Source organism: Oratosquilla oratoria, chromosome 5 (genome assembly GCF_046742065.1).
Source record: "Oratosquilla oratoria isolate Oo_2021 chromosome 5, ASM4674206v1, whole genome shotgun sequence".
In the NCBI taxonomy this organism is placed as follows: Eukaryota; Metazoa; Arthropoda; class Malacostraca; order Stomatopoda; family Squillidae; genus Oratosquilla; species Oratosquilla oratoria.
In genome coordinates, this window is record NC_134781.1 from 20654314 (window position 1) to 20680308 (window position 25995).

Consider the following 25995-nt stretch of genomic DNA (forward strand, 5'->3'; position numbering starts at 1 on the left):
GGTTAAAGCCAAACTGTCCATTGAAGGGTTAAGATATTGATATTTGTGATAGAAATATCCTCTTAATTGTTATATGCTATTGTTGACTTTATTTTTCTCTTTGTTTTTCAGGTCGGAGATTGGGACCACTTTTTAGAAATTTCCTTGCGATTCCCAGACTACTACATAGTATCCTCATTACCTGTCACAAGGGCACTATGTAAACTATGCCACATTACTATAGAACCCATCTATAGGAGGTTGGTTTTTACACCTTACCTGCTCTGAAATTATAGGTTGCATATAGGATATTATACATTATCATTTTACTTCACCCATTGATATTCAATTATGTTATACCCAGAGAACTTCAAAAGTGTTAGCAACCCCTATACATATGTTTATTAATTTCAATACATCTTTGGACAGATCTTGTAATTTGCCCAAAAGAATTAAGGGCAGGCCAGAGGAAGCCTTGATCAACCCTTTAGCCATTCCCCAGGCCAAGACTCTAGATGATGTTGTGGCACTAGTTTTCCCCATGGTCTCAGCTCTTGGCCCATTCTTACATCAAGACCCAGGTCTTATGTACAAAATCCTTCGTGTTGTCAAGAGGGCTTTCAAGGAGGTACGTAGCATGAACCAAAACCTGCGTGTTGTGAAGAAGGCTTTCCAGGAGGTATGTAGCTTCTGCATTCTTTTGTTTGGCACAGGTGCCTGTTGGTAATTTTGCCGCTATGTTGTATCACAGGGAAAGGGAGTTAGTGTGGATTTATAAACTAATTATTATTTTGGTGTGTGGACCTAACAAAAGTGTGTTTACATAGATTGATATTTAAGGAAGATTTAGAATAGTAATAAACATGGTGATCACTGAAGTTATCAATAGATAAGTTAGAATTAATGTCTTCAACCTTTTCTCCAGAATATATATGTATATTATTTTTATGATCCTCAATTTAGTGTGCTAAATGTGGGAGACCTTTGGTTTGCTGATTTGAATTGCATGTAGTTTTAGTGGGTAGGGGTGTGTGTATATAATGGATTGTTTCTGTGTGTCATTAATAAACAGCTTTGTATATTTTTCTTGACTAAATTTTATTTTTCATTGGCTTCACAGTACCATATTTGATTGCAAAACCATCATCATTGAATTTCATTGTATACTCTATAAGTTTTTCCTTTGATTTACAAATATTAGAAACTATTTTCTTGGCTCATCATAGGCACAAGCTAGACCACCCACACTTATGTGATCAAGTCTCTGAACCACACTTAAACTCGCTCAGATTCCCAACTCACCAACAGAAGAATGTCATGGTTATACAGTTACTGTCAGTATTTATATACCAAAAGATTTCTTCCTCCCTACAAGGGAGGTAGCCAGCTAAGGCCACCCATCCCACACCCATTCACACCTATTTGTTTCCCTTTTGGAAATCTCTTCGCTCCATGGGAATGAAGGAGCTAAGAGGTTTTTTAAAAGGGAAACAAATGGGTGGAGGGTGGTTGTATGCCTTGACTGACTACCTCCTGTGTAATGAGGAAGATGCCTTTTGGTATACAGATAGCTTGACAGTAATTGTATAACCATAACATGCTTTTGCTGGTGTTATGGGAAAATGAGTAAGTTTTAGTGTTGCTCAAAAACTGATCTAATAGTGTGGGTGATCTAGCTTGTGGGAATGCCTGACTATACGACCGAGTGCTATAAAGTAGGTAAAACAAATGTTGGGTGTATGTGAAAGCCCAAGGAGGCAAAAATTGAGGAGGGGGTTGACAGGGTCCATGAACACAACCCCCCTATTTACATGTAAAACCCACCTCGATATACAAATTTCCGCATTGTGACCAGTCAGCTGGGAACACAACACGGTTGTATAGTGAAGTATTCCTGTACTTGTGACATACATATACCAAGGGCCCTTTCCCCCTTACCAGGAAGGTAGCCAAAATCAAAAGGCATTATTCCACTCGCCTATTTCATCCCCACCCATTTCATTCCCATTCACCACCCCTCCCTCCCTCTCATTTTGGCTCCTCATGGATGATGGGTCATCCCTTCATCTTGCCCATCACCTTGGGTAAGCAGTGCAGCAAGACACAGCACATCCATAGCAAGGCCACTTTATTTAATCAGCAACCCTTCCTCTTTGCCCCCTCATGCAGAAATATTAAAGACCAGAAGAAATCCCTTTGGGCTGCATCAAAATATCACTCGCATTTGACCACTCCTTAACCCTCCCCCCCTATCTCCCACCCACTCCTTTCCATGCATCACAGTATCATCCATACACAGCCATTCTCCACTCACCCCTATTTTCTGCTTTCTCCCTTCCTTTCTCAACAGACATCCCCCTTTTGCTTAACGCCCCTTTCTTCCTTCCATCGATCTCATTCTTGGTCATCCCCTAATGTTCATCCCCCTGTGGCTTCCACACATCTTTTACTAATATTTCTTCACTTGTTCTTTCCATGTGTCCAAACCATCCCAGTACTCTTACATCAACTCTATCCCCCATCTCCTTTTCCACCCCCTTGTGAGTTTGAAAAAAGTGAAACTAAGCAAAATCTTACAATGTATAATAAAATTCAGTGTTGATGATTTTGCAAGCCAATCTGTTGCTGTAAAGCCAAAGAAACATATTTTACTGTACACTATAAAGATCATGATAATAAAGTACAGGGCAGCTCACTGTGAATCTACACAATGAAGAATTTAAACATTATTTCACCAGTGCTATTACAGAGAAGCAGTCAATTCTGGAATCAGCAATCATTGTCTGCCCAGGATAGGAATTTTAGAATTTGTAATGACCATTGGATTTGCAGATTTTGAATGTTGCTTTCAAAATGGAGGGTTAAGTGTACTTGTATAGGATTCAGTACTATATTTTCTCTTAATTCTAGCACCTGAACACACTTCAGTCCACTACCTCTTCCTCCCCTATATGGTTTATATATGAATTTTTAACAGAGTCCAGTTCCCAGAGATGGGGAGAAGAATTCCTTTTATTACGAGTTTTTAGGCATCCTTGATGAGTCCTTCTTGCCGGCGCTGTCTCTCATGGAAGCTAATCCCTGTGTGGCAGAGGAAGTATGGGACACCATCAAAACTTTCCCGTATCAACACAGGTTAGCTTGAGCACTTAGAACTTGTGATTTTAGAAATATGAATGCACCTTTGTAATTTGTTAGCATGCTCTGAAAAGACTTTGCAAATAATGGAGAACTTAAATACAGAGATATGCAGACCTGAAGAGAACCTTGATTTAATCTAATTTCTCTATAGCATGTACATTGTTCCTTGTTTGAATGAATTATTTCAAATTGGATGGAGTGTATGTGCTCTGTTTCCCATGCATGTTGTAGAAGGTGACTAAATGGGATGCAGTAAAGGGACTAGGGTCCCACACTCTGTTCTTCCTATGAAAAGTCAAGGCATAATGGATTTATCTATTATATACCCAGGGCTTTTTCCTTCTTACAAGGAAGGTACCCACTCCCACTTACTCCACTCCCATCCACCACCCTTGCCTCCCTCTCATGGATGATGGGCCATCCCTGTATCCTGCCCACTGCCCTGGATCAGAAGCAATGTAGCAAGACACAGCACATCCACAGCAAGGCTGCTTCACTTAATCAGCAACCCTCCCCTCTCAGTCCCCTCATGTAGAAAAAAGAGATGGGGAGAAATCCTTTCAGGCTGCATCAAAATATCATTAATATATGACCACACCCTATCCCCCCCTCCCTTGCTAAAGAAGGACAGTTACAGAAGAGACCTGAAAAAGAATAGCGTACCACATAGAGTGATTGATGTCTGGAACAAACTAAACAGAGAAACAGTGAGTGCCAAAACTATACACGATTTTAAGAATATACTGGATGTGGAGAGATACTAGAACGGGTCACTACGAGCATAGCTCTCGTCTCGTAAATTACAACTAGGTAAATACAAAGTCATTCTCTACTCACCCCAATCTCCTGCCCTCTCCCTTCCTTGGAAAGGGATATGGGAGATAGGGTTGATGAAAGATTATTGGGATGGTTTGGACACATTGAAAGAATGAGTGAAGAAACATTAATAAAAGAGGTATGGAAGGAGTGAGTGTGAGGGGGTGACCAAGGATGAGATGGATGGATGGGGTGAAAGGGGCATTGGGAAAGAGGGGAATGTCTGTTGAGGGAGGAAGGGAGAACACAGAAGATAGGGATGAGTGAAGAATGGCTGTGTATGGATGATGCTGTGGTGCATGGGAGTGGGTGAGGGATGGGGGTAAGGGAGTATGTGTGAATGATATTTTGATGCAACCCAAAGGGATTTCTCCCCATCTTCTCTTTCTCTGCATGAGGGGATGGAGAAAGGGTGTCACTGATTAGATGAAGCAGCCTTGCTGTGGATATGCTGAGTTATGCTACATTGTTTCTGACCCAGGGCAGTAGATGAGATGCAGGAATGGCCCGTCATCCAGGAGGAGCCAGGATAAGAGGGAGGGAGGGAGGGGTGGTGAATAGGAATGGAGTATGTGGTGATGGAATGGGTGGGAGTGGATTTTATTTATTTATTTTATTTTATTTTATTTTGTTTTATTTTTTCTTCCTTGTAAGGGGGAGAAAGCCATTGATATACATATGTACTGACATTGCTATTATTTTGCAGTACTTATTTATGGGGTTCAAATTACTTAGAATGATAGGAACTATCCAGTGATATAGATAACAGTTCCATCTGTGAGGCTGGCATTCTTTCCTTGTGCCCACTCAGTGTGGACACTTAACTCAGTATTCAACACTGCTACATGCAAATCTGCAGGAGGCACATTATGGACTCGGCTGAATACAGTACTACCTCTCATTAACGGACTAAAAGGGGGGTAACGGTGTCCGTTGATGTGAATAATCCATTGATTTGGAGTGGTTTTTGGGTGGCATAGTGATTGCACAGCACCAAAAACACCGAAAACACAGCAAAAACACCGCAAACACAGCTAATTAACTTACGTTAATGAGAGGTCGTACTGTACATCACAGACAGCAATCCAAAATTCCTTCCCAGAGAGATCAGTTGGAAGGCCCAAGGACTGTTGCCAGCCACTGTGGGACAGTAGGTTTCCACTTGGTGAAACTAGGCTGTGGATGTGCTGTGTCTTGCTGCATTGCTTCTGACCCAGGGCAGTGGGCAAGATGTAGGGATGACCCATCGTCCAGGAGGAGCCAAGAAAAGAGGGAGGGAGGGGTGGTGAATGGGAGTAGAGTATGTGGGGATGAAATGGGTGGGAGTGGATTTATGCCTTTGACTTTGGCTACCTCCCTTGTAAGGGGGGAGAAAGTCATTGGTATATGTATATATGTACCAAGGCATAATCATATGACAACTACAAAGCATTGTACAAGACATCAATAATTGGTAATAAATCACTCACTAGTGGGCAACAGGAAAATTAGAGTAACTGGTGTCAATGGGCATTGACATATAGGGAACAACAGATTGTTGTTCATAATCAGCCAGGAGGGCATGAACTCCATGTATGCCATGTCTCGCAATACAAATGCTGAGCTGAACACCATGTAGCAGAATCGCACTCATCTATAAATTCACATATACATTCAATTTGTTTTACATTACAGCACTGCTATTTCTTCCCAAAGAGATTTTTGGGAGGGTCCAGGCTGTTGCCAGCTGCTGTGGGACAGCAAGTTTTCTACTTAATAAAATTCAAGACAACAGTTATTATTTCCCAAGATGTGAGATTGATACATTGATTATGGTTTCTTTCAAGATATAAGCTGTATAGTCGGTGGAAAAATGAATGCTACAATACACATCCATTACTACTTCGACGGAAGACAGCCCTCATGAAGACTTGCAAGTTCTTCATGATGAGAATCACTAAGGAAACAGTCAAACCCACAAGTCGGGTTATTGCTAAACTTACCCACAATAACCCTGGACCAGTCTTTCAGTATGTAAGTATACATTGGAGATCACTTTGTATAAGTAGTGACTATATTTTGTTTTAACCTAAAGTCACATATATATGACCATTCATATAATAACTTGTTTGAGAGTATGAGGGTAGACTGAAGCAGTTATTGGTTGAATTTATGAAGTGTGTGAAAGGAGAAAGCTAAAAGTAAATGTAGGCAATGAGGTGTACAAGAAATGAAGAAATGATGATGGTGGCAGGTTGAAGATGTTGGATATGGCACTGTGGAGTGGAGACTTGGAATTTGGAGGCAGGAAGGAGGAGTTTAAATGTGTTTTAAATGAGGTGTTTGAGAAGGTTAAAGAAAAGGAGAAAAACGGGAGATAAGCCAGTTGTTGTTTGCTGATGACACTGTGCTTATGGCAGGATCTGAGGAGGGATTAAGGAAGTTAGTGACAGAGTTTGGGAATGTGTACAAAAGAAGGGAGTTGAAGATAAATGTGGGTAAAAGTAAGGTGATGAGATTTACAAGAGGAGAATGTGGCAGCAAATTGGAAGTGAGTATTAAGGGAGAGATAGTGGAAGAAGTGGATAGTTTTAGATACTTGGGTGTGAATGTGGCTGGAAATGGAGTAGTGGAGGTGGAGGTAGAATGTAGATTGAGAGAAGCAAGTAAATGCCTTGGTGGATTAAAAAGTGTAATGAGAAATAGACATTTGGGAATGGATGCTAAGAGGAGATTGTATGAAGGAGTGATTGCGCTGACAGCACTGTATGGGGCAGAAACATAAAACCTAAGTGATGAAATGTCTGAAAAGTATGATAAGGGTTACTAGGCTGGATAGAGTGAGAAATGAGGAGGAGAGCAGGGGTGGTCATGCTTGTTTCATGATGGGATGGATGAATGTGGAAATAAATGTATTTATGAAATGCTTTTGCCAACTCTTGAAATAAGAAATACTTTTCTTTCAACAGATTTTGTTACAAGTTCAGCTGTATGACAACCTGATTATTCCGGTTGTGGACAGTCTGAAATACCTCACCTCCCTCTCGTATGATGTCCTTAGTTACTGTCTGGTTGAACTCGTTTCTGAGAGCAAGGACAGAATAGCTAATGATTGTAAGTCATCAGTTTATCTGTATCTTTAATTATTTACTTACTTATTCACTATTTTTGTAATAGATTTTGCTGAAAGTCTTGTCATTTGTGAAATACTGTAGGTAGGACATATTAATGGAAAAAGCATAAAATATGATTTAATGAATTATAGATAACATATACAGTGGCACATGCATTTCATTATAGTACTAATTCATTCTTTGATATTAAATTTCCTTTTGAACAGCAATGGGTATAGCCCCGTGGCTGCAGTCTCTATCTGCCTTCTGTGGTGCCGCCTTTAAGAAGTACAACATGGAATTATCAGGAATGCTGCAGTTTGTTGCTAATCAGCTCAAAGCAGAGAAATCTATTGATCTGCTCATTCTCAGGGAGATTGTACAGAAAATGGGTGGAACAGATTCAATGGAGGACTTAACTGCTGAAAAGGTGAGTTTGGCTAACTTGAATGAAATTGAAATCTGGGCTGCACAGTGGCTGGCCCAGCTGTAGATGTGTCTTGCTGCATTGCTTCTGACTTGGGGAGTTGGCAGGGTCTGGGATGACCCTTCATCCACAAGGATCTAAGATGAAAAGGGAATGGGCTGGGTGGGGGTGGGGGTGGGGGTATGCCTTGGCAGGCTACCCCTTGTAAGGAGAGTGGGCTATGAAGATAGACAGAATGAGAAATGAGGTAAAGAGGAGAGTGGGGATAGAAAGAGAGCTGGCAGGAGGTTGGGTTGATGAAGTAATACTGGAATGATTTGAGCTTATGAAAAAAAAAAAAAGAATATGAAAGGCAGAGATGATTGGAGCAAACTTCAGAAGACTGAGAATGGGATGGATGGATGGATGGGGTGAAGAGGACCTTGGATATAAGGGGAATGTCTGTAGAGTAGAGAAAGAAGGGAGCAAGAAATAGATGTGAGTGGAGAATGGTTGTGAATGGATGATAGATTGATGTGAGCTAAAGAGTTTTCTTCTTTTCTGCTATGTATTTTCAAGTGGATAAAATGAGGGTCAGCATGTAATAAAGCAGTGGGTATAAACCAGCTTTGACTTTTGGGCCCAACTGTGGAGGTGCTGTGTCTTGCTGCATTGCCAGGCTCAAGCTGTGGGTAAGAGATGGAGAAACCCCTTCATTCAAAAGGTGTTAAGATAAAAGGGACAACAAATTGTGTTAGATGGGTGAGGGATAGGTGAAGGTTGGGTGCATACTGTGGCATGCTACTGCTCGTGTAAGGGGATTTTTTTTTTTTTTTTTTATGGTTAGAGTTTTATTGTATTTTTCCTTGTCTACAGCTTGATGCAATGTGCGGTGGCGAGTTGCTGCGGCGGGAAGCAGGGCAGTACTTCCAGGAGCGGAATATCAAGCGTTCATCTCTGCGCTTGAAAGAGGCGTTGATTGAGCATGATCTTGCAATCCCTCTAATACTTCTCATGGCACAGCAGCGTTCCTCTGTGGTTTATAACCAGACAGAGTCACCGCATCTTAAACTCGTTGGAAAGTTGTACGATCAGGTCAGTAACAGTGTTGAAGGCTGCTGATTTGTGTGTAGTGTTTGCTGTAAAGAAAACCTTTAAGTAGGTATTAAGTAGAAGATTCATTGCATTGTTATAGGAATGCAGTGTTTATTGGAATTCATATGGATCATCTATGTCCATCTGGAAGGACACTCCGTTTCTGGACCTGGACAAGGCCCTGGATCACTATCAACTTCAGTTATATTTCCCCTCAATTTTTCATATGGGGTGAGCTGACATGCTCTTCCCCCCTCCCCTTCTCACACCTCTCCCCCTCTCCCCTCCCTCCCCATCTCTCACCTTTCCCCCTCTCCCATCTTTCCCCCTCTCCCCTCCCTCCCCCTTCCTTCTGCCTTCCTTCCTTCCCCCTTCCCTCCCCCATCCTCCCATCCCTCTTCCCTCCCTCTCCATCATTTTCCCTCATTTTCCCCTCCTTGCCCCCTCCCTATCTCTCTCCTTCAGTCCCTTCCTTCCTCCTGCCCCCTTGTTCCCCCTCCCCCTTCCTCCCCCCTGCACCCTCTCTTCCTGTCACACCCTCCATTGTTCCTCCCCCCACCTTCTTCATCCTTGTCTTCATTTTCCTCCTTGTCCTCCTCCTCCTCCTCCTTCAACTGCTAACATAGAAATAGATCCCCACTGATATAATACAATGGTCCAATATTTCTTCCTGGAGAGGCCAGTATGAGAACTCAGGGACATTGCTGACATCTGTAGAGTTATATGTTGGTGAAACTTGAGTTTTTTTAAATTATTGTTGTTGTTGTTGTTGTTGTTATTGTTGTGTAAGGGTAAGGCTAAGGTGATTAGAAAAAAAAATAATGAAGGTGTATAAATTTCATTTTTTCTTCCTTTCCAGTGTCAGGACACAATGGTGCAGTTTGGGTCATATCTATCACAAATCCTAAGTGTAGAGGAACTTCATGAACGTTTACCCCAAATTGGGTCGTTGTTGTCCGAGTACCACATCAATGCAGATGTAGCTTTCTTCTTAGCCCGGCCACTATTTACCCACCTAGTTAATGTGAGTCTGACATATCTAAATGAGAGCATTTGTTATGGGAAGGAAAAGACTACATGTTCATGTACAGTATGTGCTCATATGTTGTACATGCCCATATGCCACTGTTGATGTTACTTAGTCACTCTTATTTTCACATCATATTTATTCAACCAGGCAGTCATACTTCCCATACTTTCATTTGTCCATTCGTCTTATTTAGAGAATACATTAATACATATACCAACAGCTTTTTCCCCCTTACAAGGGAGGTAGTCAAAATCAAAGGCATAAAATCCACTCCCGCCTATTCCATCCCCACACACTCCACTCCCATCTACCCCCCTCCCTCCCTCTTATCTTGGCTCCTGGATAATGGGTCATCCCTGCATCTCGCCCCCACTGTCCTTGGTCAGAAGCAATGTAGCAGGACAACATATTCACAATAAGGCTGCTTCATTTAATTGTCCATCCCCTTTTGCAGAATAAAAAGATGGAGAGACATCCCTTCAGGCTGCATCAAAATGTCATTCACACATACTCCCTCACTTCCCCATCCCCCACACACTCCCTTTCATGCATCACAGCATCATCCATACACACCATTCTCCACTCACCCCTATCTTCTGTCTTCTCCCTTTCTTCCTCAATAGACATTCCCCTCTTTCCCAATGCCCCTTTTACCCCATCCATCCATCTCATCCCTGATCGCCCCCTCATGTTCACTCCTTCTGCCTCTGCCTTCCACACATCTTTTACTAATCTTAATTCATTCTTTTCATATGTCCAAACCATCCCAATACTCTTTCATCAACCCTATCTCCCAACTCCCTTTCCACCCCAGTTCTCCGCCCCCTTCCTCATTTCTCACTCTATCCAGTCTAGTAACTCTTATCATTCTTCTCAGACATTTCATCTCAAACAAAGAAATATGATTTATATATCTCCTTGAAGAGGATAATATTGATCTGTTTCATTTTCATTTTCTAGTCTAAATACGATGACCTTAGAAGACAGGAAAAGAAGCTAGACAGTGAACAGAAGAAGTTGAAGTATATTGAAGCATGTAATGAAATCTTTATACCTATAGTAAATAGCATCCGACCTCATTACAGCATTAAGGTAGGAACATTGTTGGATTTTGTTTGACTTGATATTATACATAAATAAAATATGCACTTCATTACATACTTGTATGTATATTTTCCAGATATAAGGTAGTAAACTGTAAATTGAATAATGTTTATAACATGCCTCTGTTATCCATGTTATTTTTATGTATCTATTTATTTATTAATTTTTACCTCTAAATTCCGTATGTACCAAAGGTTCTTTTCTCCTAATAAGAATGGTGGTCAAGTAAAAGTACACACCTATATTGTGGTTGATGATTCAGTTTAACATTGCAAAACTCTCCCCTATCAGGAGGCTAGGACAGTGCCCCTTACAGAAGACTTTGTAGCTTGGAATTTGATAAACAATGCCCTTGGTCCAACTCACTGGTGGCAGGGTTTGAACTGCTGTAAACATTTAAAAACCATTCAACCACCTCTGCCATCTTGCCATCTGGAAGATGAAAGGTTGACCTCTCCTTGACTACATTATGCGAGTCAAAAGCAGTGCAGTGAGGCACAGGGCTTTCACAGTAGGGCAAAAGGGCACAATAGGTGAAGCTGGTTTACCCCCACCACCTCACTATATGGCAACATCCCTCATCCACTCAAAGATAAATTATTAATAGATGAAGAAATGTATCTCCAAGATATTTCTTCATGTCTACTCTGGTGGGGTAGGGGGAAGGTCACCATGTAATGAAGCAGTGGGGGTTAACCAGCTTTTGCTCTTGGGTCCAGCTGTGGAGGTGATGTGTCTTGCTGTATTAACTGACCCAAACAGTGTGGCAGAGGAATGGGATGACCTTTCATCCACAAGGTGCTTAGATAAAGACCGTGAGTGGAATTTTGGGTGGGTGTGAGATGGATGTATGCTTTGACTCAGTCACCCCCTCATGGGGAGGAAAAGACCTTTTGGTATATGTATGTTGTCTCCAAAATGTGTTTGTTTACCTCAAACCAAATCCTAACTGAAAATGCACTGTGGACTGTTTCCAAAGGTTTGGGAAGACATGGATCCATCCTTTTTCCTCACATTCTGGACCCTTACCATGTCTGACCTGGAGGTTCCCCACCACATGTATGCCAAGGAGATTAAGAAACTCACAGACCAAATCAACCACACCAACAAACTCCCAAAGGAGGATATGGTAATTAGAATAATTTTAGTGTTTCTTTACATACAGTTTTCATCATATTTACATTCATATGCAGAAAAAACCACTGGGAAATAAGAAGCTCAGTCCGAACGTTTTTGTCTATTTAAGACATTATCAAGGAATACACGTGTATTCCTTGATAATGTCTTAAATAGATGAAAACGTTTGGACTAAGCTTCTTATTTCCCAGTGGTTTTTTCCGCATATTATTTTCACGTGTGCCTTGTGAATTACTGCAAAATATTACATTCAGTATAATTATAATGATACAGGCTTCAGATCTCCTGCTAGAGAGATGAGGCTAAGGGTTGATGGATAATGTCATCTTTTTATACTAAGTAAGGTGTTACTTTTGTATTCCAGCCATCCAACAAACGCAAAAAGGAGACCGAAAGGCTGACATCACTTCGGGACAAATTGCAGGAAGAAGAAAAGAGACAGAAAGAACATGTAGAACGTATTTATGCTAGGCTTAAACAGGTAAGTCTTTGCACTCTGTATGGGGTACTGACTTTTATGCAGTCAGTATTTTGGGGACTTTGATAACGTCAATATGGACCAAAAGAAAGTCATTCAGTATTCTTTTTAGTTCTAGTACTTCATCCCACTGAGCCTTTAGTGACACACATGGGAAACATGGTGGCAAAATTCCCCACACCACCACAAGGGGATCCAGAAGATGTAGTCATAGAAGTGGTAAAAGACAGTTTCTAAACAGGTTAAAGGAGGGATAGCTGTAGTACAAAAGTATCATAATTTCTCTAATAAGTTGTTAAGGGTAGTCAAAAGCTTTCATGTGAGTAGTAGAGCATAGGGCTGGATAGTGATAGAGTGGTTTGAGGTGAAGGTAGGGTTGCACCAGCATTGTGTAATGTCACCATGGTTGTTTAATGTTTACATGGATCATGTGGTATGGGAGATAAGTGTAAGGGTGATGGGCAGGAGGGTGCAGAGAGGAAGGAATTGGAAGGTGAGCCAGTTGTTTGTGGATAATGTTGTGCATGTGGCTTGGTCAAAGGAGGGTCTAAGGCAGTTAAAGTTCAGGAAGGTATATGAGAGGAGAAAGATGAAAGTAAATGTGGGTAAAAGTAAGGTGATGAGATGTGCAAAGGTGATGGTGGCAGTGAGTTGTAGGTAATTCTTAAAGAGAGAAGCCAATGGAAGTGGTTAGGTGTAAGTATTTTGGATCACATACAGCAGGGAATGGAGGAGTGGAGGTGGAGGTACACTATAGAGCGAGGGAAGCAAAAAGATATTTTGAAGGAATGAAAAGTGTATCAGGATGGATGCAAAGAGAAGACTGTATGAAATGGTGATTGTGCCTACAACATTATTTGGGACAGGGACTTGAAATGTACAGGAGTCAGAAATAAGAAATTTAAATGTGAGATGAGGTGTTCCAGAAGTATGATGGAAGTTAGAGGTTGGTTAAAGTGAAAAATGAGATCAAGTGAGATGACAGGGCTTAAAGGGAGTTGGTAGATAAGGTTGATGAAAAAACACTGGAATGGTTTGGGCATATGGAAAGAATAAGGGAAGAAAGATTTTCAAAAAGAATATAAAAGGTAGTGGTGGGGAATGGAGTGAACTTCAGGGGAAGACTGAGAATGGGGTGGATGGATGGAGTGAAAGGGGCCTTGAGAAAAGCAGTGTCTGTTGAGTAGGGAAGAGAGAGGGCAAGAGATAGATGTGGGTGAAGAATGATTGTGAATAGCTGATAAATTGATGTGGTCTAAAGAGATTTATCCTTGTTTTCTCAAACTACTCATGAGTGGACAAGAAGGGAGAGTCATCATGTAATGAAACAGTAGGAGTAGACCAGCTTCAGCTGTCTTATCATGTTGTGGAGGTGCTGTGTCTTGGGAATGGACACTATGAGAAGAGTGTATGAAGGAGTGATTGTGCTAACAGCACTGTATGGGGCAGAAACATGGAACTTAACATAAAAGGTAAAACAAATAGGTTAAGATTGGGTTTATACTTTGGGTGGCAGCTATCCTTAAGAGGGGCAAAGAGGACTTTTGGAGTGTACATAGGTTTACTATTCTATGTTTTTTAGGAAAAAGACCACTGGTTCATGTTGCGGACTGCTAGGACTCCAAAGAATGACACCATCACGGCCTTCCTGCAGCTCTGCTTATTTCCTAGGTGCACGTTTACTTTTCTGGATGCCATGTACTGTGCCAAGTAAGTTGGTCCTCCTCAGAATCATTGTCCTTTTTCTTCCCTTTCTCCTACCCCTCCCTCTTCACAAACACCTCATCTTTGTTACATTCTGTTTGACAATCCACTACTGTGTTCCCTGAATACATTTATTCCCAGAACTCTTCCAGTCTATCTGGGCTCCAGTACATAGAGTATTAATATGGTCTTGTCTACCTTTCCATCCACCACCTGGGCCCATATATATTTATGCTTGTCTTTCTTCATAAATACTGTGCTGTTATTTCCCTTTCAGCACTATCTTATTGCATTCATTCCCAAATACACCTATACCATTTGGAACATCAAATATTTCTCAATATTTTTTACTGTGATTTTCATTGAAGAACTTGTTTGAAAAAAAAAAATATGAACTAAGATCACTGCTACCCGTACTTCTGTTGTTTTGGAACATGTGCTTGTCTTACTGTAATTTTTTTTTTTATTATATATATATATATATATATATATGTGTGTGTGTGTATATATATACATATATATATATATATATATATATATACATATATATATATATATATATATACATCTCCAATTTTTATTCTTTACAGGTTTGTTCAAATGCTGCACAATTTGAAGACACCTAACTTCTCTACACTGATATGCTATGATAGGGTATGTCTGGTCTTACATAGTGGCAAGTATTACAACCTGTTTCACATAATGTGCCATGTTATTATTAGCAAACTTTGGAGTTTGCTTTGGCTCTCTTTTAATTAAGGAGTAAAGAGAAGAATTATAAACAATAATCTTAGTTACAGAAGGAAAATTTTTCTCGCAGTTCTGTAGGAATGGTACCTTACAGTAGGGTGACCAGACATCCCGTATTATATGGGATGATCCCATGTTTAAAGCATTTGTCCTGTATGGACCCTCCCCATGATGCGTATTGTCCCATATTTTCAAGATTTTAAACACTTTGCATGAAAATTTGAAGAAAAAAATTACACTTTCACCCCTTGTACATCTCACCACCTTACTTTTTAAATGTGGGTAAAAGTAAGGTGGTGAGATGTACAAGGGGTGAAAGTGGCAGTATACTGGAAGTGAGCATTAAGGGAGAGCGACTGGAGGAAGTGGATAGTTTTAGATACTTGGGTGCAAATGTGGCAGGAAAAGGTGGAGTGAAGGTGGAGGTAGAATGTAGATTGAGAGAAGCGAGTAAATGCCTTGGTGGATTAAAGAGTGTAATGAGGAATAGACATTTGGGAATGGATGCTAAGAGGAGACTGTATGAAGGAGTGATTGTGCCAACAGCACTGTATGGGGCAGAAACATGGAACATAAGAGAGGAAGAGAGAAGGAGTTTGAATGTGTTTGAGATGAGGTGTCTGAGAAGTATGATGGGGGTTATTAGGCTAGATAGAGTGAGAAATGAGGAGGTGAGGAAAAGAACGGGGGGTGGAAAGGGAGTTGGGAGATAGGGTTGATGAAAGAGTATTAGGATGGTTTGGACACATGGAAAGAATGAGTGAAGAAAGACTAGTAAAAGAGGTATGGAAGGCAGATGTGGAGGGAGTGAACATGAGGGGATGTCCTAGGATGAGGTGGATGGATGGGGTGAAGGGGACTTTTGGGGAAGAGGGGAATGTCTGTTGAGGAAGGACGGGAGAGGACAGAAGACAGGGTGAATGGAGAATGGTTGTATATGGATGATGTTGTGATGCATGAGGTGGAATGGGTGGGGGGATGGGGGGTGAGGTAGTATGTGTGAGCAAAATTTGACGCAGCCCGAAGGGATTTCTCCCCGTCTTCTCCTTTTATGCATGGGGGGACAGAGAGGGTGGGTCGTCGATTTAATGAAGCAGCCTTGCTGTGGATGTGCTGTGTCTTGCAACACTGCTTCTGACCCAGGGCAGTGGACAAGGTGCAGGGATGACCTGTCATCCAGGAGGTGCTAAGATAAGAGGGAGGGTGGAGGGGTGTGAAGTGTATTCAGGGATGGAATGGGTGGGAATGATTTTATGCCTTTTCCTTTTTGGCTACCTCCCTTGTAAAGGGGAAAAAGCCTTGGTATATGTATATATGTATAGATATATTAATTCGAAAGCAACAACATCTGAGACCTTGAGTCAATCTCAGTCATAATCACACTGGAGCAGCAAGCTTGTTGTGTGTGCTTCACGTAACTGGTACTCATTGTCCTTTTAACTCATCAGTTTAGGTCTCCCGTATCCCAATTTTCAAAATTGGTCACCCTGCCCTATAGACCTGTTGCACACTATTCATTATGACGAGTTAAACACCATATGAGGATGGAGCCTGAATTTGTACGAAGTTTTGCTTATTACAGCTTTTCCAAGTACTTGAAAAAGCTGTAATAAGTGAAATGTCATACAAATAAAGGCTCCGTCCTCATATGGTGTTTAACTCGTCAGTCTTGTCGGCAACTGCTACTTCCATGAAAACTATTCATTATGTCACAGACTGAGCTCCATTTGTAGAGGAATGCTGAGGGACTTTTTTTTTTTTTTTTTACTTGTACTGTCCCCTTAGATCTCTACTACCACTAAAATGAAATGGAGTGGGCCAGCATTTGATGCAAATAGTGTGTAGGGGACAAGAATTACTTTCATCTATAAGGAGCTAAGATGCAACAGTAAATAGGTGTTGGATGAATGTGGGATGGGAAGGGTGGATGTATCCTATGATTAGGCAACCCTCCTTACAAGGGGGAAAGGGTATTTTTTTTACATACATACATACATATATACCAAAAGCTTTTCTCCCTTACAAGGGAGGTAGCCAAAAAAACAAAGGCATTCCCACCCATTCCATCCCCAATACACCCACTCCCCTCCACCCTCTACCCTCCCTCTTATCTTGGCACCTCCTAGATGACGGGTCATCCCTGTATCTTGTCCACTGCCCTGGGTCAGAAGCAGTGTCGCAAGACACAGCACATTGACAGTCATATGTGTAGAACCTTTTACCTAAAATTTTTCATTTATACATGTAGTTGGTATATAAACTTTGATGAACATAAAGGTTTCAAGATAACTAAATCTGCTTATTTCAATTCTTCCATTGCATACACGTGCAGCTGTTTTGTGACATCACATACACTGTGGCATCCTGCACGGAGCAGGAGGCTCAGCGATATGGAAGGTTCCTCCTTGGCACCTTGGAAACTGTTATGCATTGGCATTCCAGTAGGGAGAACTATGAAAAGGAGTGTGCGAATTACCCAGGTTTTGTAACAAAATATCGGGTTTCTAAGCAGGAGGCCAATGATTACGTGGACTATGAAAATTATAGACACGTTGTTCACAAGTGGCACTACAAAGTCACTAAGGTAAGAAAGTGAGAAAAGAACTTTTTAGTACAAGTTTATATAAAGTTACAAATGAAATAAAGTGATCCATGTTACTATTGGTTATTGGTTAGAACACAATTTCCCAGTCAGTGGATTTCATAAGATACATGTGTTTGGTCTCAATTTTGTTCATACTGTATGGGGTACTCAGTTTTCGTGAGTTATGATTGTATTACTAAAGTGCACAGTGATGGCCATTATACATTAATTGTAAATTGTTTTGCACTTTGCAGGCTTTAGTTATGTGTCTTGAAAGTGGAGACTACATCCAGATCAGAAATACCATCCTTATTCTACAGGCAGTATCCCCAAAATTCCCAGCCATAACTAATTTGGCTGGTGTTATTGAAAAAAGAATAGAAAAGGTAATTATGTGTAGTGTTCCTGGTGTAGATGTTGGAAGGCTATTCTTCAGTTTAGTTGTACAAAAAACTCATAGAAGAAAAATGGTAGATATGTATAAACAACATAAGAATATAAGCCTCTAAAATTATTTATAGATATAAAATCAAGATTGAATTAACTGGCTTGATTAAAAGGAAAGTGTGACTGTACCTCATTTAGGATGAAGAACAGGTACCTCATAGTGGCAGTCCTGCAAGGCAGGCATCAGAATCATCTCCCTGTGGTCAGTTTTCAAAACTTCCAGCTGTAGGTACAGCTCCACGAGGCTGACACTTGGTCCAAAGACTGGACCCAAGATCTCTCTGTTAACATCATCTGTATTTCTTCCATCGTTTTACATAAAGACAATCAAAGTCTGCTTACTGCTCTCCTCCTATATACATACATACATACATACCAACGGCTTTTTCCCCCATACAAGGGAGGTAGCCAAAGTCAAAGGCACAAATCCACTCCCACCCATTTCATCCCCACATACTCCACTCCCATTCACCACCCCTCCCTCCCTCCCTCTTTTCTTTGCTCTTACTGGATGACGGGTCAACTAACTGCTCTCCTCCAACTACTCTTAAACTGGTAACATAGAAAAACTCACACACTAATGCAACACAAACAACAGTTTAATGTTTCTTCCCAGAGAGGTCTTTGGGAATGCCTGAAGACTATTGTCATCCACTGTGGGGCTGCAGGTTTCCAGTCAGTGAATTTCAAGGCAATAATTGTTATTCTTATCATATATGTACCAAGCTGGAAGAGTAAAAGGGACTGGCAGGACTGCAACAACTACCACAGTATTACACTGCTTAATGTACTGGGCAAGATGCTTTGCCATCTGTTGCTAACACAGGTTTGTTCACATCTACTGAAGTTTCAGGGGCCTGAGCAATCTGGGTTTACACCTGGTAAGTCAACAGCTGATTAGATCCCAGTGCTTCTTGTTCATGTGGAATGCTGATGTGAGTTTCAACAGGGGTTTCTTGCAGCCCATGTTGATTTCCAAAAGGCATTTGATACAGTGCATTGTGAGGTAGTCTGGGATCTTCTGGTCTGTGGGGTTCCTGTAAGGATTATTGACTTGATGTCTGTCTTATACTCTTGGACAGAGAGCACTGTAAGGTATGGAGGTGTGTCTGGTTTCTGTGCTGTGAATTCAGGAGTGAGGCAAGGGTGCATCCTCAATCCATCATTTCAACACCTGCTTGGTCTGGGTATTGGGTAGAGTTGTTTATCAATGTCATTATGGAGTGTCCATTGGCATCACTGAGGTCACTGACCTTTTCTTTACTGATGATGGCTTGGACTCCAGGTCCTCTGGACCAAGACCAGGCATTGGGGCTTAATGGATGACACAATTCAGTCTTGGAAAGTCTTGGAGCTCTTTGGAAAGCTTCAGAAACCATGATAGTGTAGGGCATACCATTGATGGGTCATTATGTCTGGAAGTCCTTTGAAAGATTCCCCATGGTGGTTTGAATTCACTCAACCAGAGTATGTGGTGTTGTCAATCTTTATGCAGGACCAAGATCCAAATCTTCAAGTTTCTTGTGCTCCTCACCCCATAGAATATACTGTATAGCTGAAAAACATACTCATAGAGATTATATACTGACTTGGAGGGGCATCTCAACATCTTTGGTACCAAATGGCTTTAGAGATTCATGTAGTATTATTAGAATGACTATGTATTAAACTAGACAGTCTGGGCCTGTTACCATCATGATAGGTGAATGTCAAAACCATTGCTATATGGGTATGTGGCACATTTTCTTGATGTTTATCCCACCCTCCATGAAACAACCCTTTGATGGAGAAGACAAAAGGGATGCCTGTTGTCTTTGTCTTTTTTTTTTTTTTTTTTTTTTTTTGAGAGAGAGAGAGAGAGAGAAACCTTGGGGGTTGTCATCTGTGTGTGAGTGAAGTGATGTGCCCCCTGGTGTATGCTCCCAGTTGATGATGATGAGAGTTTGGCCTGCAACTTGAGCATAGTTGTGGGCCAGTTCATTTATAGTTGGACTTCAGGAACTATTATGTGTGTGTTCATAGCATGTCAGTGTTCAGGCACTCAGGTAATGTATGGAGATCATTCAGACATGTTCACACCTACTTCTGCAGAATTGTGGATAGTTGATGAAAAAGATTGATAATTTGGCACTTGCTGATGGAATTTCAGTACATCTCCTGTAATGGGTACAATACTGTTTTCTGTTAAAACAGGTGAAACAGGAAGAGCGAAGCAATCGCAATGACCTGTATGTGCTGGCCAACAGTTATTCGGGTCGATTGAAGGCAATGAAGTCGGTTCTCATTCTTGAAAGTGAGTTCCATATAGTTACCAAGAAGAAAGTTGAACCCAAACCTGAGGGCAACATCAGTCAAGTTTCATCCCCGTCCTTAGGAGGAACCTCGGTGGGGGATAAGGAGAACTCTAGTAAAGACTCAAAGGCAGAACCAAGTTCAAATGGGCCCAAGGTATTTCACTAAGTATTGAAAGTTGTACTAGACACCTTCGTAATGCATATTTATCTACTATCAAAATAATCAGAGAAAAGCTATATTCATTATGATTTCACACCAGTACAGTTCAAGGGGATAAATGGCAAAGGCATAGTCTTATTCTTTAACATTTTCGTCATTCAAATAAATAAAAAAACTTGTATTCACAATTACTCTGCAGAGTGAGGCAGCAGAGACAGCCAATGGAGATATTGAGATTCGGGATGAAAAGGAAGAAAAGAAAGCTGCAGAGGCAAGGTAGGCATTGAGACAAGCTGTTCCTAATCCCTCTTGTTTACTTATCAAAGTCAGTTACAGTTTCCAGTTTTGTTAAATTAGTTCTAATATATAGTGATGATAAGGAGGAGACTTTTGTAAAGATATTTATATTTTCTAATGAATTTGTTTGCGACAGAAATTCCAAGGAGAAGGACAAAGAGGGAAGCAGTCGTAGGTTTGAAGAAGTGGATGGAAGGTCTGATGTGGAAGACAAAGTATCACCCAAGGAGGAGAAGGACAAGGGAAAAGAAAAGGAGAGAAAAGATGAAAAGGAAAAATCAAGGAAAAGGATGAAGGATGGAAAAAAGAACAAAGTAAGTACAGAGATAGAGTATTCCAAGTCGTTGTTGAATGTAGAGGACAGAGAGGCTTTGATTGTGGCAGTGGGAGATGCTAGGAGAAAGACTCTGATGGATGAAGAGAATGGTAAAGCTGTTTGCAAAAGAGGGGGTATAAGTAGTAATGGAAAAAATTAAACCTGGAAATGTTGTTTGGCCCTCCCATAGATCTCTTAAGGAAGAATCATGTCTGTGTGGGACAGAGGAGACCAGTTTCCAGCTGTTAGCTCTTCTTTTGTGAAAAGGTTGAGGAAGTACAATTACATCGACAGAGGTCTTAGGCCATCTGGAGACAATATCAGCACTATGATGCTTTACCTGCAGATCAGGGGCAAATAACTGATAGAGTGATGAGTGTGGGGCACATAACCATTTGGTTCAATACTATACAGTGAATACACAAAAAAGTTTTAGAAAAAAAATAATAATATAGTGCCGTAGCAAGCCAGATGAACTGGCCTTGCAGGCCTGATCCAGCCTGTGGGCTGTAGTTTGGTGACCCCCTGCCCCAGATGGAGGTGAGTTGGATGAGAAGGATCTGCATGTGTTTGAGATGAATCATTTGAGAAGTATGATAGATGTTGCAAGAATGGATAGAATGAGAAATGTGGTGAGGGAGGGTACAAAGAATACGGAGTTGATTTGGGTACATAGAAAGAATGAATGAGGAAAGACTAGCAAAGAGAGTGTGGAAAGAGAGGAAATGAATGGAGTGAGCTTGAGAGGAAGAAAGAGAATGAAATGGATGGATGGATGGAGTGAAGGGGGCTGTGGATGTACATGGAATTTCTATTAAGCACGGAAGAGAAAGTGCAAAAAAATGAGAGTTAATGGAACAAGATTGTAAATGGATGAAGGAATGAAGTGACATGAAGGAATATTTTCTACTTTATAGGTTATTGTTATAACTGTAAAATTTTCAAAACATCTTGCTGACATTTTGTTATTAAAATGTATGTAGGTGTACTGAAGATTTGTTTTAAAAGCAGATGTGTCCTGTCTTGCAGGACGAAGAGGACTGGGCAGACGAGGAGAAGGAAGCAGAGCGCGAGAGCAGTGTGGCATCGAACACTTCGTCAACTTCAACCAAGATGGAACCACCGTCAGATTCTTATGAACCTGCAAGAGGTTCGTGTCAAACTTTATCCAAACCATTAACCTTATCCACATCCATATGTTGCATGAATTTTGTTTTGACAAGGTGCCACTGCTTTCATTCATGACTGATTAACCTGAGGCAGAAATGAAGTTCCACTACACATAGGAGTAAAAATTCCTGGCTTTAGTCAGAATACAAGCTTTAAAGTATGCCACCATGCTGAAGGGGACAGGTTCTGCCAGTATATGTTATTCTTTTCCTGTCTTCTCTAGCACCACCACCATCACTATTATTTCCTCCTCTTCCCCCTGCTCTACCTCATACTCTCTCCTCCTCTGCCTCCTCCCCATCCTCATTTTCTTCCTTCTATCACTCCTCCACTTCCTTCTTCCTCTTCCTTCCTCCTTCCTCCTCATCCTCTTCCTTCCTCCTCTTCCTCATCCTGGTCTTACTCATACTACTACTTTCTCCTCTATCTTCAATCCTATTTCAACAGGTTCCTCCTCCAATTTGATATCTACTCTCACTCTCCTAGTGCCATACACACTTCTCAAACAACTCATCTTCATTGCTTTGTTTTTAGCTATAGTAGTGGTACCTATTTTCTTTGTTATGCTTCATATCCAATAGTATTTTTTTCCCAACCTTTGCCGGATAATACTGTTTTGCTTTGAGCATGTCACATTAAAGAAAATGGAGAAAAGTGGGAGGTTAGCCAGCTATTGTTTGCGGACGACACTGCGCTTGTGGCAGGATCGGAGGGATTGAGGAAGTTGGTGGCAGAGTTTGGGAGAGTATGTGATAGAAGAAAGCTAAAGATAAATGTGGGTAAAGGTAAGGTGATGAGATGTACAAGGGGTGAAAGTGGCAGTAGACTGGAAGTGAGCATTAAGGGAGAGCGACTGGAGGAAGTGGATAGTTTTAGATACTTGGGTGCAAATGTGGCAGGAAAAGGTGGAGTGAAGGTGGAGGTATAATGTAGATTGAGAGAAGCAAGTATGCCTTAGTGGATTAAAGAGTGTAATGAGGAATAGACATTTGGGAATGGATGCTAAGAGGAGACTGTATGAAGGAGTGATTGTGCCAACAGCACTGAATGGGGCAGAAACATGGAACATAAGAGAGGAAGAGAGAAGGAGTTTGAGATGAGGTGTCTGAGAAGTATGATGGGGGTTATTAGGCTAGATAGAGTGAGAAATGAGGTGAGGAGAACAGGGGTAGAAAAGGAGTTGGGAGATAGGGTTGATGAAAGAATTTTAGGATGGTTTGGACACATGGAAAGAATGAGTGAAGAAAGACTAGTAAAAGAGGTGTGGAGGGAGTGAACATGAGTGGACATCCTAGGATGAGGTGGATGGATGGGGTGAAGGGGGCTTTGGGGAAGAGGGGAATGTCTGTTGAGGAAGGACGGGAGAGGACAGAAGACAGGGGTGAATGAAGAATGGTTGTATATGGATGATGCATGAGGTGGAATGGGTGGGGGGATGGGGGGTGAGGTAGTATGTGTGAGCAAAATTTGACGCAGCCTGAAGGGATTTCTCCCCGTCTTCTCCTTTTATGCAATTGGGGGACGGAGAGGGGGGGTCGCTGATTTAATGAAGCGGCCTTGCTGTGGATGTGCTGTGTCTTGCGACACTATGTCTGACCCAGGGCAGTGGACAAGGTGCAGGGATGACCCATCATCCAGGAGGTGTTAAGATAAGAGGGAGGGTGGAGGGGTGTGAAGTGTATTCAGGGATGGAATGGGTGGGAATGATTTTATGCCTTTTCCTTTTTGGCTACCTCCCTTGTAAGGGGGAAAAAGCCTTGGTATATGTATGTCACGTCTGTTAACTTTTCCAGTATAAGAAAATTTTATTATCATAATAGAATTAATGCAAAAAGTATATAAGTTTTAGACATTTTTGTTTTGGTTAGATAAGGCAGAGCCTCATGGACATTTGTCTTGTTTCAGGTTCAAAACGTCGCAAGACTGAGCAAAGCTCCAAGGTCAGTATGCGGTGTGTGAAGAGCACCTCCTAAGTTGTTTGCCTCATTCTAGTGTTAGACCTAAGCGGTAGGACATGTCTCCTGCCTGCCCTCTTCTCCTCCTCCCCTCCTCCTCCTCCTCCTCATACTACTACTACTGCCACTACTGCAACCTCCTATTACACTCCAACCGGTCGAGGCAAGAAGAAGAGAAAGTCCACTGGGAGGAAGAGCAGGAAAGGGAATGCCTTGTTGGGCCCAGGACCTCATCACCATTCCGTCTTCCTTGTCAAGATCTAGTCAGCTGATGTGTTGCTCATGAGGCGAGACAGAGCAAGCGGGGTGCTTCATGACAAAATGTGGGAGTGGCTGGTATAATCCTGTCAGGGAGCAGCTGGTAAATCGGGGAGCAGCTGGTAAAGCCCAATCGGGGAGCAGCTGAGATGCAAAAGCTTTAACACTGCCAATCTATCATGGGAGAAAAGATGTAGCAGCATGATTCTGCTACAAGATTCTCATGATATTCAGTTCAAGATGTGCCAATTTTTGCAAGGAGCTCTATTGAGGAAAAGCTGCAAAGGAATTCATGGAAAAATTGACCTGCAACAGTTGAAAAATCTTGGTATTGCTAAACACAAGAAAACCAGAAGACAGCAGTTTTTTTGAGTACCGACATTTGAGTATCGCCACTTTTGAGCACTACCATTCAAATAAAGCCATTCAAGCACTGCACTTGCAGTACTTCAAGTGATAATCATGGAATAGTTTTTGGTTCTTCCCACACAATAGTTTAGCTCATTTTTTATGCACAAAATATTTTGCCCTTGGGAAAGTGCTATAAGGTTGTGCCTTGCCAGATATTTGGTGGGCACGTCGCAAGTTAGGATATGTTCATACATATATTGTGTGCCCTTTATAAATTGATATTGCAAAGTGTTTTGCAAAGATCATTTAGTAACTGATTGGGCACTAATATGTAGTAGTAATTTTATATAATAAGACACTGTTTAAGTTTGTGAGTGCCTTAGAAAAGTACAATATTATGGACCATTATGTATTCAGATTTAAACTTTTTTTCAAATATTACTACCATAATTCCTAGTACATGGGCTTTATTTAAATCTAGTTATGTATTTTACATATTTTGATACATGAGTCATTAATACTCGGTCCAACGAATACCAAAGAGGAAGATTTTTTTCTCTCATCAAACAGTTTTATTAATAGAAAATGACATAGCACCTAGGTGTTCACTCGACTTGTTAGTTCATTTTCCTATTTTTCAATGACAAGTGGGAGATCCAAATCAATAAAATGGATAAGAAACCTTTTTGTTTGCGACTCAACCAAGAATATTAATATAGGACTCACGTAGAATTCGGTAGAAGTATTCCAAGTATCATCAGGACATCTTGGAAGGGAGATTGTGGTGATGCTCTTGCTGGTACCATGAAATCTTAAAACAGTTTGGAAGATTGCGGTATGGAAGCCTCGAAGGCGGTTGCTCAAGAATACTGTGTTTGATCTGCAGCTTTCGTCATCGTAGGTACCGTAACAGGCTAAGTGTCTATTACGTTGCTTGTTGAGCACCTGAAAAGGTGTCCATGAGATTTGCAGCATCCAACAGTATGATCTGGTTAGTCTTTCCAACACCTTGATAACCCAAGAATGAAGGATTAAGGATGGTAGTGCAGGATGTCATTCCTCATGTCTTCTTTTCTGCTCAGTTCCAAGGATCGGGATACCAAGGATATCCAGATGGAAGAAATCCACATTGGATGTGTGTAAATCCACAACTTGTACATCTTACTCAAATTATTTGATTACTTCAGAATGCTGGGAAAGGATCATGAAAAAATCTTTATGGAAAACATGTGAAGAGAATGCCTTGTGACCCTCGTTGGTGTGGTCATTGGAAAGGTTTTTCCGACATTGATGTTTCATCCTGCAATGGAATTGAAGATTCGGGATTGACTCTTCACTTATGGGGTCGCTAGAGATCGTGTGTTCTCGTGTTGTGTGACAAGTACGTTGAAAAGTAGAACTGCAGATTTAAGTTGTAGTAGTGACACTGCG

The 25995-nt window shown here is 41.2% G+C and overlaps 1 protein-coding gene across 15 annotated transcripts in view; it reads left to right on the forward strand.

The window, feature by feature from the left end:
- The window catches only part of tho2 (THO complex subunit 2-like protein), an 82877-nt gene that overhangs the window by 10870 nt on the left and 46012 nt on the right, over positions 1-25995 (forward strand). For 12 of the 15 annotated variants that reach the window (XM_076184991.1, XM_076184984.1, XM_076184993.1 and 9 more), the window contains exons 8-27: positions 112-239; positions 409-658; positions 2957-3114; positions 5763-5949; positions 6885-7029; positions 7256-7458; positions 8311-8529; positions 9389-9553; positions 10520-10651; positions 11643-11792; positions 12165-12281; positions 13861-13988; positions 14573-14636; positions 17065-17316; positions 17571-17702; positions 19957-20211; positions 20417-20493; positions 20651-20828; positions 21839-21980; positions 23906-23940. In XM_076184991.1, coding sequence (XP_076041106.1) covers positions 112-239; positions 409-658; positions 2957-3114; positions 5763-5949; positions 6885-7029; positions 7256-7458; positions 8311-8529; positions 9389-9553; positions 10520-10651; positions 11643-11792; positions 12165-12281; positions 13861-13988; positions 14573-14636; positions 17065-17316; positions 17571-17702; positions 19957-20211; positions 20417-20493; positions 20651-20828; positions 21839-21980; positions 23906-23940 — 3117 coding nt within the window. The remainder of the gene's footprint in view (positions 1-111; positions 240-408; positions 659-2956; positions 3115-5762; positions 5950-6884; positions 7030-7255; positions 7459-8310; positions 8530-9388; positions 9554-10519; positions 10652-11642; positions 11793-12164; positions 12282-13860; positions 13989-14572; positions 14637-17064; positions 17317-17570; positions 17703-19956; positions 20212-20416; positions 20494-20650; positions 20829-21838; positions 21981-23905; positions 23941-25995) is intronic. The other 3 variants (XM_076184985.1, XM_076184987.1, XM_076184988.1) reach the window with 3 other exon arrangements.